The 16,740-nt window shown below is 37.9% G+C and overlaps 1 protein-coding gene and 1 pseudogene across 1 annotated transcript; both read right to left on the reverse strand.

The window, feature by feature from the left end:
• Positions 1-4,342: 4,342 nt before the first annotated feature.
• LOC130713996 (uncharacterized) lies at positions 4,343-7,683 on the reverse strand. Its single transcript, XM_057563849.1, has 2 exons — positions 7,013-7,683; positions 4,343-5,831 (listed from the first exon to the last, which is right to left on the reverse strand). Exons 1-2 carry the CDS (start codon positions 7,337-7,339, stop codon positions 5,691-5,693), a joined length of 468 nt encoding a protein of 155 aa, XP_057419832.1. The 5' UTR covers positions 7,340-7,683; the 3' UTR covers positions 4,343-5,690.
• Positions 7,684-13,009: 5,326 nt separating this feature from the next.
• Positions 13,010-15,160, reverse strand: LOC130712778 (uncharacterized; annotated as a pseudogene).
• Between the last annotated feature and the right edge of the window lie 1,580 nt (positions 15,161-16,740).

The following is a 16,740-nucleotide window of genomic DNA, read 5'->3' on the forward strand; positions in this document are numbered from 1 at the left end:
TTTTGCCTGCTCCAAAGTGTATCTGACTTGGGCTCTGTATGAATCTTGATAGTAGACTTGTAGCATACATAATGTCTGGTCGTGTAGCAGTCAAATATAGAAGACTTCCAATTAGACTCTTGTAGCGCGATGCATCAGCTTCTGGTGCTCCATCATCCTTCTGTAGTTTCTCATTTGTCACGAGTGGAGTACTAACAGGCTTGCAGCCGTACATCATGAACTTCTTGAGTAAGCCTTCTGTATATTTCTTTTGTGAGATAAATATTCCATCATTTCTTTGACTTACCTCTATACCGAGGAAGTAACTCATCAAGCCAAGGTCGGTCATCTCGAAGGTCTTCATCATGTCTTCTTTGAACTCCATCATCATCTTCGTGTTGTTTCCTGTGTAGATAAGATCATCTACATACAGGGAGAGTAAGAGAGTATGCTGACCTTGAGTCTTGATGTATAGTGTAGGCTCACTCTTGCTCCTCCTGAAACCTCGATCGATGAAGTATTGATCAATCCGACTATACCATGCTCGAGGAGCTTGCTTCAAGCCATAGAGAGCTTTTCTTAGTCTTAGCACTTTGCTTTCATTGCCTTCAGACACGAACCCTTGTGATTGCTCCACATAGATCTCTTCTTCGAGTACACCGTTGAGGAAGGCTGATTTGACATCTAGTTGATGGATGCTCCAACCTTTTTGTGCCGCAAGAGCTATTAGAGCTCTTATCGTATCAAGGCGAGCCACTAGTGCAAATGTCTCATTGTAGTCGATGCCAGGTTGTTGTGAGTAACCCTTCGCTACTAGCCTCGCCTTGTGCTTCTGTATAGTTCCATCAGGGTTGAGCTTTGTCTTATAGACCCACTTAACCCCAATGATATCTTTTCCATGTGGACAATCTACTAGCTCCCATGTGTTGTTTTTCTCTATCATCTTTATTTCTTCTTCCATTGCCTTGACCCATACTTCTTGCTTTGATGCTTCTTCAAAGCTTTCAGGCTCAAGTATGGCCAAGTTGCAGGTTTCGTATACATCCACCAAAGATCTTACTCTTCTGGGAGTAGATTCTGGTGATGAATCTTGTTGTTGTTCTTGTTGTTGCGGAGGTGAAGAAGGCTCACCTGAGTTTTCTTCTTCTTCTTCAACTTCTTCTTGAGGTCGTTGCGTTGGTATGGGAATGTTCTTCTCCACTTTTTCTTCATCCCAATTCCAGGCAGCATTCTCGTCAACTTCAACATCTCGACTGATGGTAAGCTTCTTTGTTTTTAGGTTGTAGACCCGATAGCCTTTAGACTTTGTGCTATACCCGAGGAAGATACCTCGTACAGTCTTGTCTTCTAGTTTGTGTCTCTTCACATCTGGCACATGAATGTAGCATATAGATCCGAAGACCCTTAGGTGCTTTGCCGATGGCTTCTTGCCGCTCCAAGCTTCAATTGGAGTTTTATTTTGTACTGCATTTGTTGGACATCTGTTGAGTATATAGACAGCCGTGTAGACTGCTTCTGCCCAAAAGGTGTTAGGCATTCCCTTCTCCTTGAGCATCGATCTGGCCATCTCCATAACTGTGCGATTCTTTCTTTCGGACACTCCATTTTGTTGTGGAGTGTATGCGACTGTAAGTTGTCGCTCTATGCCTTCATCCTCGCAGAATTTGTCAAACTCGCGGGATGTGTACTCTTTGCCACGATCACTTCTAAGTAATTTTATATGTTTTCCACTTTGTTTCTCGACAAGGGCCTTGAACTTTTTGAATACTCTAAAAACTTCTGATTTTGCTTTTAGGAAATAGACCCATGTCATTCTAGAGAAGTCATCGATGAAGAGAATGAAATACCTGTTGTTATCATGTGATGGTGTCCTCATCGGTCCACACACGTCCGTATGGATCAACTCCAGCACGTCTTTAGCTCTCCATGCTTTGCCTGTTGAGAACGACACTCTGCGTTGCTTTCCGAGGAGACACCCTTCGCAAGCTTCATTGCTCTCCTTTAAGCATGGAAGGTCTCTAATCATATTCTTCTGATATAGTAGCTTCAAGGCATGTGTGTTGAAGTGGCCAAATCTTCGATGCCAAAGCCATGAATCATCAACTTGCGCTTTCATGGCAATATTAGCTACATATTTGAAATTTAGAGGGAAGCTTCTGTTGCTCTTCTGCATCTTAACTTGGGCTATCTCAACCCTTTTGTCATGTTTGTCATAGATTCGGCATACATCTCCTTCAAAGTGAAGAGCGTAGCCTCTTTCTATCATTTGGCCAATGCTTAAGAGATTCTCTTTTAGGTTGGGAACTAATAAGACATCACTGATGAGTCTCGTACCTTTCTTTGTCTCCACCATGACAGTGCCTTTACCTTTTGACTCCACCACAGCACCATTTCCTAGACGGACTTTCACTTTGACAGAGTCATCAATGTTTTTGAAGATACTCTCATCCTTGGCCATATGACTGTTGCAACCGCTGTCCAAGTACCAACTTCCTCCTTTTTCTTCAGTTGAGTCTTGAGTGGCATATAGAAGATACTGATCTTGCTCTTGCTCTTCCGCAAGGTTAGCTTGATGTCTATTTTTACTGTAACAATATTTCTCCACGTGCCCAAACTTCTTGCAGTAATTACATTGTGGCTTATCACGGTACCGACAATCTGCCTCGGCGTGACCTAGCCTTTTGCATATGTTGCATGGATGATTTTTATCTTGACTGTTTTTGGAGAAATTTCTAGAACTTTCTCTTCTTCTAGAAGTTTCTCCATAATTTCTCTTCCCTCCATATCCTTTATTCTGTTGTCGAAATTTGAGCTTTGATTGGAAGGCATTTTCAAGTGGATCTTCATCATGCCTACACAATCATTGCTCATATGCTTCATGTAAGACCCAAGTTTTTAAGCTTATGCTTAGTGAATAAAATCTTATTCACGATTAGGGTTGATGTATTGTGAAAGGAAACCTGAACAAGAGTTTGTCAAATGAAATAGATTTATGAAGGAGAAAGTTCAGGAAAAGTCAAAGGATTTTATCGAAGTCGATAAAAGTTATAGCACGATCGTTTTACGCTTAAACCTAGGTCAGAAACCCTAGTATATAGCTAATTTTCACTTTTAGGCACGACGGAAGTTAATTCCAAAAATCTTCAGAGAAATGTTAGAACTTCTCTTTTTCCATATATCACAATCGTTTCGAGGCGAAACTCTAGGATCTACGAACGTTCGATTCCAATCATCGGAAGTTTGCCGAAACCGAATCCCTGGTATTTCAAAACCCTAGAATTTCTCAACAATGAAGACTTTTTCTATTCAGAGCTTCAAATGAATATTCCACACGCGTACACCCATTTCTCTTGATGATTTCAATCTTTCTTCCGAAGGAAGTTTTCCATTCCGACATTCGATGCAAAAAGCAACTTATCGGGTAAAATAGTTTTACACCGACTATGCTTTAGTTGCCAAAAATATAAGGAGACCTCATTTTAGTTTTGGAATTCTTTCGCCAAAACCTATCTTAGAATTCACGGATAATGACGCCGGAAAAATCAGATTCGCGAAACTTTCATTTTCCCGCGAATTTCCAACCTTTATATATAGCAAAGAAAGGAAGAAAAACTCAAATTTTCCTCCATTTTCTTCATCAAGGCCGCGAGTTCTACAAGGGAGGGAGAAGAGAAGATTTTCTTCATCGTTTGCTTGATCGTCGATCAATCAGTTGCTACTTCAAGGTTTCGAGGTATAGTCGCTAATCCTTACCTCTGATCGCTTTTTCCATAGCTTTTCTGTAGAGTTTTCTGAGCGGATAGTTTATGGGTTTTTGCAAAACTATCCTGAATCTTTCATTTCTGATTCTAAACCTCTTCCTTATGCGCCCAAGATCACTTCTGCCGGGTTAGATTTTCCGTTATGTCGCCGGAATTCCGCCGGAATCAATTTTAGCCTAAAATACCCATTTTTGGAGTTTTTGGTGTAAAGCTTCAACCTTTAGGCTGAAAACTATCGCCTTAGCTTAGTGCTAGTAGGATTAGTTGTCATAAACGTCGTTGGTGACGTCCCTGCAAAATTTTATTTTTGGGATTTCAGTTTTGAAAATCCTAAGTTAAAAATCATGACCAAAATACCCCTGCGACAGTTTTTGATCCGATAATTTTTCCGAGTTCAGAATACCCTTAGTTACGGCTAATGATAGCATAGGAACCAAGTTTGATCGAAGAAAAATCGAGCCCCACAATTACCAAAAGTGGCCGAGCCCTATAGGGGAGGAGGAGGAAAATTTCCTTTTCCGAAAACTTGTCTTTCGCGCTAGATTATCGTACCTTAGAGTATAGATTACTTCGAGTAACCTTAGTAAGTATCGATAGCTTAGTTTCCGATAGATTCTAATAGTATTCTGTGATTTTATTGTAAAGGTGCTTTTGAGGATTTCCCCGAGGACCAACACTTTGAGAGCGAGGAAGCACTAGTTGATCATTCTGGAGAACCTTCAGGTGAGGGCTTCTCACTGAATCTCTAGTTAATGCTTAGGGTCGATGTTTCGACATTGTTTACTGTTTATGCACTGGAATTGTGTGTGATTGGAAAATGTTTTCTGAGGCTTCGGCTGACAATGTAGATGATTCATCTACTGAATGTTTTTGAGATTGTCTTACATGCTAAGTGCTAATTGGGTAATTTAGGATGTGTGGTGCATGCCTTATATGCTAAGTGCTATGTGGTTATTGCTTAAGATATTGACCTATGACATGTTGATTGATTATGATAAGTTAATTCTGCTTTTGCACTATAATCTGAAATTCTGAATCGTGAGAATAGCGGGCAGGTCATGCCGATTTTTATTTGAGAGTTTTGAGAAAGTTTGATAGGACGAATGAGATTCGGGCCTTGTTATGATGTGTATGGATCGAGACATTCTCTGGAGTCATTTGGGGATTAGGAGATCCCGAGAACTTATAGGAATTTCGATAAGACTAAAAAGGATATTATTTTGAAAAGAAAACTCATAAGACATTAAACAACCTCTAAATCTTTAAATAAAGATAATAAACTCGAAAGGAAGCTTCGGATGCAAACCTTAGTTTTTGGAAAAGGAGAAGTGTCGTCGGATCCAAGTGTTGAGGAGTTTGGTAAGTTCTGAGTATGTTGGTACTCCTTCGCTCGTTGAGCAGTTTGTTAGCCATCCAAAGGATGAGCCGAGAAGCTTCACTGAGGCGTGAGACCTTGTGAATGCGTGATACTCCACTGAGGCGTGAGACCTTGTGGAAAGCATGGATCTTCACTGAGGCGTGAGACCTCGTGAACAGCATGAAGCTTCACTGAGGCGTGAGACCTTGTGGAAAGCATGGAACTCCACTGAGGCGTGAGACCTTGTGAGAGCATGAAACTTCACTGAAGCGTGAGACTTCGTGAGAGCATTGATGACCCGAAGAGTCATCGTGAGTGGTTGCACTCATTTTATGATTATTGTATTTTGTCGCAGAATCGACTTTACCTTAGGGTAAGCTTTTAGAGACATTAATTTAGCTAGAACACGTGGAGACGTGTCGAGTGAGGTCGGAGACGTTGTTTGGCTAATCACTGCATTGCATGCACTCATTAAGTGGTTTAAACACGGCGAGATACCGGACCACGGCGGATTCCAAAATTGGTTATAAGACCAGGATTTCGGCGTAAGAGCGCTGCTAGGTGACTCTTAGTAGCAGACCGAAATGGCAGACCTACGGGTTTACTGCTGATCTGACTACCTTTGTGTGGTGTAAGAGGCACGCGGGCCGAAATGGTCCCACCGTGGCTGGTGTTAGGGCTGATCCATTTGATGTCCATCCGTTCCGGATTGCATATTGGTTGACTGGGTTAACCTGCATATCATTTCATGCAACATGCATACTGACATAGTTGATGAGTGTGTTTGGTACTTGTTAATTCTATTTGAGGCATGTTAACTGTGATTTACTGTCGTTTATGTTCATTGAGAAATATGCAACCCTAGGATGTTATCCCTAGCTATAAGCCTAAGTGGCTATTTCCTTATCTGTATCTATTGGTGGTATTATTTACATAATTCTTTGGAGTTGACCCTCGCGTCTTCTGTGTGTGCTTTGGCGGACAAACGCCCTTTGTCAGATGTCTTTGGCGGGCTGGTTCATGATGGTTCACCCTTCGGGGGAAACTAGAGTGGAGATGCTGGAACAGGAGCTCATCGCGGTAGCTAGAGGAGGACGGATGGTGTACATAGACTAGGTCGTTCTGGATTCTGGTTCAGACGACGATCATGTTAGCACGTAGGACTGAGTGTTAGTGTGAGCTCCTCGGGATGGGATTAGTGTAGGAGTAGAGTCTTAGCTCTGAACATCATTTGTTTTCTTTGGGAACAGGGTAGTTTCCCACCTATAGCTTTTTGTGGGATTTCTTTACGGGAATCACAGAGAGTTGGTTGGACTTAGGGGGTCTTATTTTCAGACCATTGGGTCAACTTATTCTCAGTTTTGAGGGATGGTGTTGCGGACACTTCACCCTTTCATTCGGTTTGTACATATTGCCTACGGGCGTTACATCTTTCTCCTTCCGTCACTGGAGGTTTACTCGTGACGAGGTTGCTTCTTACAGCGGGGGCTGTTTATATATTGTATATTAGTTCTATTGCTTTTCGCATTCGGGTTTTATTCAATTCAGTCTTGTCTTAGTTATTATCAAAAAAAAAAAAATATTCACGTTTTTCCGCATTAAGTTTATTTTTGGTTACTAAAGTGACGCCACCGAAATCGGGGTGTTACACTTCAAGAGAGCCCATTAATTCTGTCACTGATAGAGTAGACAGATCTTTGGTTTGTTCAATCGTTGTCACGATTGAGTCATATTTTCGGGGAACAGTAATTAGAATTTTCTCGACAATTTTCTTTTCAAGAATATCTTCCCCAAAAGCTCTCATTTGATTTACTATTTCTTTAATTCTAGAGTAGTAATCTTTAACATTTTCAGACTCCTTCATCTTTAACAATTCAAAATCTCGTCTTAGAGTCTGTAGTTTGATAGCACGTACCTTGTCGCTACCTTGGAACTCCTCCTTTAACGTATCCCAAGCCTCTTTTGCACTTTTAGAACCCAATATTCTTGGAAAAATTGCGTCGGTCACTGCCTGTTGCAAAGTGAATAGCGCCTTTGAATCTTTGAGCTTATTCTCCTTCAGCTCTTTCTTTTGTGCTGCAGTGAGAGCTGAAGTATCTGCAGGAGTAGTATATCCTTCTTCCACGACATCCCAACAATCTTGGAAGCAAAAATATGTCTTCATTTTTGCACTCCAATAATCATAGTTTTCCCCATTGAAAATAGGGACAGTGATAGATGAAGGTTGGGAGGCGTTAGCCATAGCTTAGAAAAATTATGGAAGTGGGTTATAAGTGCAAGAGAAATTTTTAATAGTAGGTGGGATAGTTTTGAAATAGTAGGGAGGTAATATAACTACGCCCAATGTATGATCGAACGTAGCTCTGGTACCACTATTAGTATTTGAATATAGTTAATAGGATGGTTTTGGAAAAAGGTTGTTATATTAGAGCAAAAGTTGAAATAGGAAGGAGCCGTGTAGCTTGGGAGTGAAAGGGAAAAACAGAGTAAGCACTTAATGATCTTGAAGCTTTCTGGCTTAATTCTCAATTGACATACTACATGCCTATTTATAGGCGTATGTCACCGTCCTTACAATGGCGGTGAATAATAATTAATTACTTTAGTTCATTCTAGATTGCTCATGAAGGATAATATTACAATGCTCTAGAGTTTTCTTGTATACATTGCAAAGAGAATTCTAGAAATTTGTAGCAACTTCAACAGTTTTCTGCATGTTTGAAAACTCGTCCTATAAATGAAAATCAAAATAAAATCATGGTAGATAAAAGTAACTTGACTTAGCTTTTACTTTTGTCCACTGTAATTTTATTTTCACCTAGGTTTTGAATGAGTTTCCAAATATGCAATAGGTTTCTCTCTTTGAGTGTTCTTAGCAGGGCCAGATTTGCATACAAATATATTAAAGAATTAGTCTCCTTTTAAGTGAATAAATGAAGATATGCTTATCCCTTAAAACAATGTTGGGTAAACACTCAGTTTTTATTACATCCAAAGTGAGAAAGAAGAGAAAAAATGAAGATATGCTTATCCCTTAAAACAATGTTGGGTAAACACTCAGTTTTTATTACATCCAAAGTGAGAAAGAAGAGAAAAGAGAGAAGTCATAATATTGATATTAATGTGATGTAATAAGAGAGAAATATATAGATAAATAAGGGTAATTGTTTGAGTGTCTAAAATCAAAATTACTTCATAATCAACAGATGAGAATTTCTCTTTTTTATCTCTCTCTTTGATCAGCACAGGCAAATTCCATTAAAATTGAATTCTCCCCTTAGAGTTGTTAAATCTAATTTAACTTCCTACCAATGTTCTATGTGATACTAATAGCAATTAAGTTTAAGATATATCAAAGAGAATAACACATAAGAGAGCAGTGAACTTGCAGATCAAAATCTCAAGATTATTCATGTAATTTTATTCGGAAAGGAAAATCATTGATGATAAGTAGTTGAGCGACACCTGAGATATATCTCCAGCCAAACAAGCTGAACTTGCCTCTTCCTCCAGGTGCGTTATTTGCATGCTCTCCAATACTGCCTTTGCTTGTGGCTTCCTCGTCCTTGCCCGTTTTCTCGCTTTCAACACCTTCACAACCTCTAAAAACCAGACACACAAAACCTTGTCAGAACACAAAAGCTAAAGTGATGACCAACCCTTAAAGACACCAGGGTTTCAAATTGCAATTCGCAACCGCAATTGCAGTCACATTGTAAAGGGTTTCTGAGTCCTGCAACAACGTCGCGACTGCAATTGTGGCTGCATTTATGCGTGTAATTCGGGCACGACCGCAGCAGCAAGTTAAAACCTTGCAAATCACAGCTAGCAAACAACCACCTTGAGTTGTGATGAGCCTGTAAGTATGGCCAAGAGTGAGGGTCTCATCAGGCCGGAGCAGCTTAAGAACCTGCTCCTGATTGTGTCCTCGAGGCACAGGCAATGACAATGATAATGTCATGATCAAAGCGACATAGTGGCCTGGATTGATCCTCATGACCTCACTGACTGTCACTTGTGAATACAATCTCTCTGTCTTCCCATCTGGAAGCTGGATCTCTAGAGCTGAAGCATCCACAGCTTGGCAATTCCCCATCACTCCAATGAAGAGAACAACAATAAATGTGCACTAACAAATAAAGTAAAACACAGGGTCTTCCTTTCTTAGCAGAACAAACCTTTCCCAACTAACTTATTCTTGCTAGGAAAGTGAATTTAAAGCCATGTTTACATATGACAAAATTTTTTTGGACGGACAGTGGCATTAATAAATTATCAAACTAGTAAAATAATGAGACACGTTATGCGGAAATAACTAATCGGCACCGGCATGCGCCTCTGGATCAGGTGCAACTGCCACTTGGAAACAGGAGGAAGCTTAGGAGAATGGACGGATATATATGTTGGCAAGTGTTGAGGGGGTCAAGGATATCAGATTTCAGGTAATTAAGATATAGTATAAGGTGTTATTATATATTGCATGTTAATCCTTGTTATAAAAAATATTTATGACATAAATGTGCGGATTCATAAGATAGGTACAAGGAGACTGACTTAAGCTGAGTTGAAAAAACAAATTTTTCTATACTTTCTGTCTTCATCTGTGTGAATAAATCAACTTACACACACTGAATGAGGACGAATTTGGATCTCTTCATCTAAATCTTTCTTCATTTCTCAGTTCTCACGAATAGGTTGATCTTTTTATTTTTGGAATGCTAAATTTATATATATAGATAGAAAGCACCAGTGGTGCTATATATAGTCCCACAAAGGGGTTGATCTAATATCAAACAGCTGGCTGAAAAAATTATTATGGTCCAAATTCTACATGTAGTGCGTTGGAATAATGTTATCTTCACACCTCTCTTTGAGGTGGAGAGAGGTGGAAGGAGGAGAGAGATAGAAAGAAAAGAAAAAGTAAGAGAGAGAAAGTATGAGATGTGATAGATAATAAAAGGAGAGAGATAGAAATAAAAAGAGGTGGAAATTGAGTGTTTAAAAAATGACGTGTGTATATTATCATTACTGGTAGTCCGAGATCGTGGTACGAAGTCCCTTTTGTTTTTTTTGACTGTTAATTAGGATTAAAATTAATGGCTCGAACTCGGAAGGAGAGATGTCAAGAGATATTTGGAGGAAGATAATCCAAATTGGTGTATGACTTTATATATATTTTTTTACTAGTACTTTGACCCGTGCGATGCACGGGGATATTCATTTTTGTTTTTTGTGTATTATTTTTAAATCTGTGTGTTTTTTTAAAAAATATTTTATGGATTAAAAGAACTAAATTTATTGAAGATATATGAAATAATAAATTTGTCTGTTTTTTTTTGCACTAAAAGTTTTTTTAGTTGTTATTTTATTTTTATATATTGTACTTGTTTTCCTAAATGCTCGATTTATGGTTTTTTGTATATCTATTGAATAATTTATTAGAGAGAGTTGAAGTTACATGTATGTGCTAAAAGTAGCCACTGAAAATGTTTTTTTTTGCAATTGGAATAATTAGATTGAGAATAAACTGAGAGTGTATCGTTGCACATTTCCTGTAAAAACATCTTCTTTATGTGACATTGCAAACGACTTCTTGATGAGAATTTTTAATCCTTTACAGTGCGTGACTCTAGAGAATGCTACATATAATTGGCCATGTGAAAACACTTGTTTTGGCAAATATAACCCCACCTATTTTAATGATTGTCCTTGATTGGATCGCTATATAAAAATAATAATAAATATGAAATACTAAAAATTCAAAACAATCAGAAAAAAATTGGTAAATCTATTGTAGTATCAAATAGCATAAGAAAAGAACGATTGTGAAGTGTGAGAAAGTGAAAAGTGAAGAGTGAAGAGTTAGGGTTCTAGATTTTACTTAATTTAGGTAAAATTATAATAAATATATATTTAATAATATATGACAATTATTTTTGGGGGCTCTGGACACGGCGAAGAAGAGTACCGGTACCGGCGGCAAGAAGAAGGTGCCTACGCAATATAGGATTTTCAATATGGGTTACACTTCACCGATGCCGGTGAGTGAGCTTGTGAGCATATTGGAGAAGCTTCTGAAGGTGAAGGCCAAGAGGAAGGTGATGCCAATGCCTAGAAATGGAGATGTGAGGTTTACTCATGCCAATATTAGCATAGCACAGGGGGAGCTTGGTTACATGCCCACAACTGATTTGGCTATTTAGTCATGACAAAATATTAGCTCTTGCTTTGATGTTTATGCACATACTATTGTATCTATATATAGAGCTCAAGAGTGTGGATTCTAACTTCAAAGAAAGGAACCAAAAGGCAAGAATAATTTAAATTTTAAATAGACTAATAAATACTAATTTATCACATAATGTATTGGACTTGAAAATGAGGTAAGTGGTTTATTGAAATTAGAATTTTTTTACAACCTATTTTGCCTAGGAAGCTGGATCATTCTTATTTTCCTTTTAGTTTTTTCTTAGGTGTGTACTGGGTGGTTAATTGACATCAGTTTCATTTTTAATAGGCTTAATGGTGTTTAATATTCAATTGCAACCTTCACTAAAATTCCCTTGGGATTCCATCACTTTGTAACTCTCCTAATAATATATCTTTAAAAAATTAATTTAGTAATTTATGCACATTTATCGTTCAATTGTAAGCTTCACTAAAATCCCATTGGGATTCCCTGACTTTGCTAACTTCTCTATGTTCTAATTTAATGAAATCATTTGCACAATAATTTATATCAGTTACAATTTTTTGTAATATTTCTTTTGTGGTCAAAGAGGAACCGGAAACAGTAAACGTGTAAAACAAAGAAGATCATACCAATAGGTTAAAAAGTTAAATAAAAAGTGAAAGTATATATACGTTTAGCACCAGATATAAGGCACAAAAAGTAACCATCCAACAATATATATTAAAGAAGTTAATCTTAATATGAGTTGTTTTGGAGCCACCACGTCTTATGCGAGCATCTGTAAATGCAGAAGCCTATTTATAAGTTAGGAGATGCCAAGAAAGCATAATGAAAAAAAAAGGCTGCAGAAGCCTATTTATAAGTTAGGAGATGCCAAGAAAGCATAATGAAAAAAAAAGGCTGCAGAAGCCTATTTATAAGTTAGGAGATGCCAAGAAAGCATAATGAAAAAAAAGGAAGATTTAGTAGACTCTGTTGGCAAATGAGTTCCTTATGCAATCATTGTAAGAGGAAAACTTACAATTATTGAACCCCTAAAAGATTGCAAATGGTATGTGAGCAAAATTATTATTATGCTACATAATTGAGTACATACACATTGGAACAAAGAAACTAAACCTATGTACTATAGGCCAAATAAATTATGCCATTTTTTAGAATTTATACATTTGGATTTGTCCCTTATGTTTGTTCTACTCATAATTTCACCTAATCTTTCGTCCATCCTTTTTATGTTTTATGGATTGTGATTGATTAAGGTATATCAATCATACCATATTAAAGCCATAAATTAAAATTGTCTGCGCTTATGAGATATGAAATCTGGATATTAATATAGAAACCAAGAAAATTAGATTTAAAATAGTTAATTTCATTCCTTGGTGATTTTTAAGATATTTCATTGAAAGTACAGTAATAACTACACAGTTTTGAGAACATTGAGAAGTCAGAAAGAACTATTATAAGGGTTGGGTGGGGTAAAGGGTGAAGGGTCCGGGTTCGAACCCGGATGAGGGATTAATTTACTAACATTTCTAACAACTAACATTTGCCTATCAAAAAAAAAAAGAAAAAAAAAAGAAAGAACTATTTTAGTAAGCAAGCATTTCAATTTTTTCTCCAGAGAATCTTATATGGATGATTTACCATGTGAAAGATATTTGACTTCTCTACTTTAGAGGGAAAAGTGAGGAAATCTACAGTTATAATCATTAATCAGAAAATCAACAGTTATAATTGTAATTATATACATATACGTGTATTACAAACTATACAATAATTTGGAAGCACAAAAGCATCTTGCCTAAAATATAATGTTGCATCAATAGAAGATTATATCAAAGGGGAAAAGAAAAAAATGTGATGGAGCAGTGGAAGTCTGAATTTGTTTTACTTGATCATAATATCTTATTTGTTCTTTTTTCCAGGTTCTTGATCTTTCTGTGGACCTGAGTGCAGCAAGTGCTACAACTGAAGAATGAGAACGCTTGCAGTTATATAAACATGCCTGAAAAAAAGCTTCCCCTCTAGTACTTTTTCCCATGTTAATTTCTTCAATGCAAATTAGAAGCATCAACTGCTTCACTTTTATTGAGAGGCTTCTGCACAAAATTATAGTAAAAGAACTTAAAAGCCTCACCAAGCAAAATCTCATACTAAAGTACATACATCCACCACAACAATAGAAAATGGGAATCAAAATAAAAAAAATTGATGAATCTAATACCTCCTTTTTGAAAGGTTATTCCCTAGGATGGAGAGAGCACACAGACTGCTTCAAAGGCTTCATAGTTTCCAAATTCTGCCTCTTCTTACTGCATAATCTACTAAGTTCTATAGCTGACTAAGTTTTCAAGGTTCTATATCACCGATCCAAGCATAATCTATTAATAATGCATTTGGAAAAGAAGATGAAGTTAGCAAATCAGTCCAGCATACTTTAATGTTATTTGACTTATTTCAATAGCAAAGAAATATACTTTTCCAAGTAAAACCAAAAAATGGTTATGAGTTATGACAAAAATAAAGGAAACAAAAATGTCATGGTTCTTACACATTCATGATATGCCTTGGCTATATCATCTTGCTGGCTGCTGCAGATGGTTTTCCCATGTTAATTTCTTCAATGCATAATCCAATGGGTTTGTTTCCTTAAAAAAAATCATTAAGTCTGAATACTTGTACCCACCGAAAAACCAAAAACTCCAATGAAGTTTCAGTTTAGTATACAAATAAACCCAATCCATTCATGGTAAATACCCAACATATACATACTGTGATGCAAATACATATGAACCCAAACCTGCGTTAGTGTCGTTGGCAATTCTGATAGGATCCTCTTCAGTTTTGAACCTCAAAAGGGGCGCAACAGGTCCAAATGCTTCCTCTCTAGATATGCACATATCATTGTGGACATCACTAACGATGTTGGTTCATAAAAAGTGAGTCCAAGACTATGTCGTTTACCGCCAATAATTACTTTTGCCCCCTTTGATGTAGCATCATGAATTAAGGACTCAACCTTTTTGACAGCAGCTTCATTGATCAGAGGGCCCTGAACAACACCGTCACTAAAACCATCCCCAACTTTCATATTCTGAACAGCATCAAGCAAAGCATTTGCAATTTGCTTGAGAAAATTATGTATACTTCATTTGCAATTTGCTAATAAATCCTGTCCTAATTACATGTAGTGTAAGATGCCATTGAAGTTGCTTAGTTTAAGCTAATTTAGCCATGAATTTTGCATAAAGAAAGGTGCAGATCAGCAAAACAAAACTGGTGCAGTTAGAACATTGATGAAAAAGTACCAAACACAGAGAGGGTATTTATACCTGAAGCGTGAAAGGGAAACCCAAAACAGCAAATTACCCATATTATATAGCCATTCTTGAAAAAGTACCAAACACAGAGTGGGTATTTATACCTGAAGCGTGAAAGGGAAACCAAAAACAGCACATTGCAAAATTCTTCTCCATCCCCATGTTGATAGAACCGATCCATCTCCGGCATCGGCACCAACCCCACCGTCGCCAAAGACCTCGCTGATAGAGCCCTGTTCCTCTCCCATGTCACTCCCTTCTACACTGACCACCTCGCCGATCTCCCGAGCAAACTCATCCAGTTGCTTCGTGAAGCCCACCGCACCTTGCCTCCGCTGCCACCTCAATCGATCGGTCTGTCTGCGTTTAATTCCATTTCCGTTGAATTGTCTTGTCGTCGTTCCTGCCAGCCTCGATCATATCTCCTCCATCGACTTCGATTCGTTTCCCTCTGGTGTGTGTGCGGCTCCCTATTTATCTATTGAGAAACCGATCAATTGAAAATGAAACGAAGGGAAAACGAAAAGACTGTGGGAGTGGAAAAAAAAGAAAAAAGAAACGTAAGACCATCCACAATGGTTAAACAAAAAATGTTTTGTTTAACCCTTTTCTACCCCACTTTTTCTCTTCCCAACACTCCACATCATCTTCTCTCTCCAATTCAACAAACTTTCAACAATTACCCACTCCAATGGTTTTGTTTAACTCTCAACACCCTACCCCACCACTCACCACTCACCCTACCCCACCACTTTTTTATTTCACATTTTTATTTAATTTTATATTTTTGTTTTTATAATTACATAAAATTACAATTATCGATTTAAATTAAATTAAAACAATAAACACTTAACGATTTTATTTTTTTTAAATATAGACTTTTTTTTTAAAATATAGACTATAATTTTTTTTTTCTTAACTTAAAACGCAAGACAACAAACTAAGCATACAAGAATTTATTTTATTTTCTTAAAATAAAATGCAAGACAACAAACTAAGCACACAATATCTTAAAATGCAAGACAAGGAAAAACTAAGCACACAACACACAAATAACGTAAATAGTACGATACAAATCATCTTCAATCCTGAGACATTCCAAACTTTGCCCAGATGTGCTTCACTAGATCTGCTTGCAGTTCATGATGAACATTTGAATCACGCAACTCGGATCTAGCACGCACATGATTTGCAAAAGCGGGTAAAACCTCGGTCGAGTATGGTTGCTGTGTACTAGATCCACCTTCCCCAGATTGCTCAAAATCGGTCCAACGTTGAGCATATGTATCTCGTTCATCCTCGACAATCATATTATGTAATATGATGCATGACCTCATAATGATACTCAAGTCATCTATGTCCCACAAGCGAGCTGGTTCACGGATGATTTGAAAACGAGCTTGAAGAACTCCAAATGCACGTTCGATGTCCTTCCGACATCCCTCCTGAACTTTTGCAAATAACTTATCGGGTTCACTTTGAGGAAGTCTAATCGTTTTGATGAAAGTTGGATAAGAAGGATAGATACCATCGGCTAGATAGTATGCCATATTATAGGGACGTTGATTCACAACGAAATTCACAGCTGGAGTCTTTCCCTGTTCCACGTCATCAAACACTGGTGACCGATCTAGAACGTTTATGTCGTTCAACGTTCCAGGACATCCAAAAAAGGCATGCCAGATCCATAGGTCATAAGTTGCAACTGCTTCAAGAATAACTGTTGTGGTTCCCTTATCCCCTCTAGTAAATTGACCTTCCCATGCTTTAGGACAATTTTTCCACTCCCAGTGCATGCAGTCAATACTCCCGATCATGCCTGGGAACCCCCGCATGTCATTAGCATGTAATATCCTTTGCAGGTCTTCTTGGGTTGGTGCTCTCAGGTACTGTTGCTCATACAATCGTATGATTCCTTTACAGAATCTACGTAAACACTCCAATGCTGTAGTACCTCCAATTTTGATGTACTCATCGACCGCATCTGCTGCCACACCATATGCTAACATTCGCATTGCTGTGGTACATTTTGCTAAGGGTGATATACCTTGTTTATTGGCTGCATCAACGCGTTGGGTGAAGTAGTTATCACTACTTGAAAGGTCATCAACGATTCGAAGGAAAAGA

This window comes from Lotus japonicus, chromosome 4 (assembly GCF_012489685.1).
Source record: "Lotus japonicus ecotype B-129 chromosome 4, LjGifu_v1.2".
Taxonomy (NCBI): Eukaryota; Viridiplantae; Streptophyta; class Magnoliopsida; order Fabales; family Fabaceae; genus Lotus; species Lotus japonicus.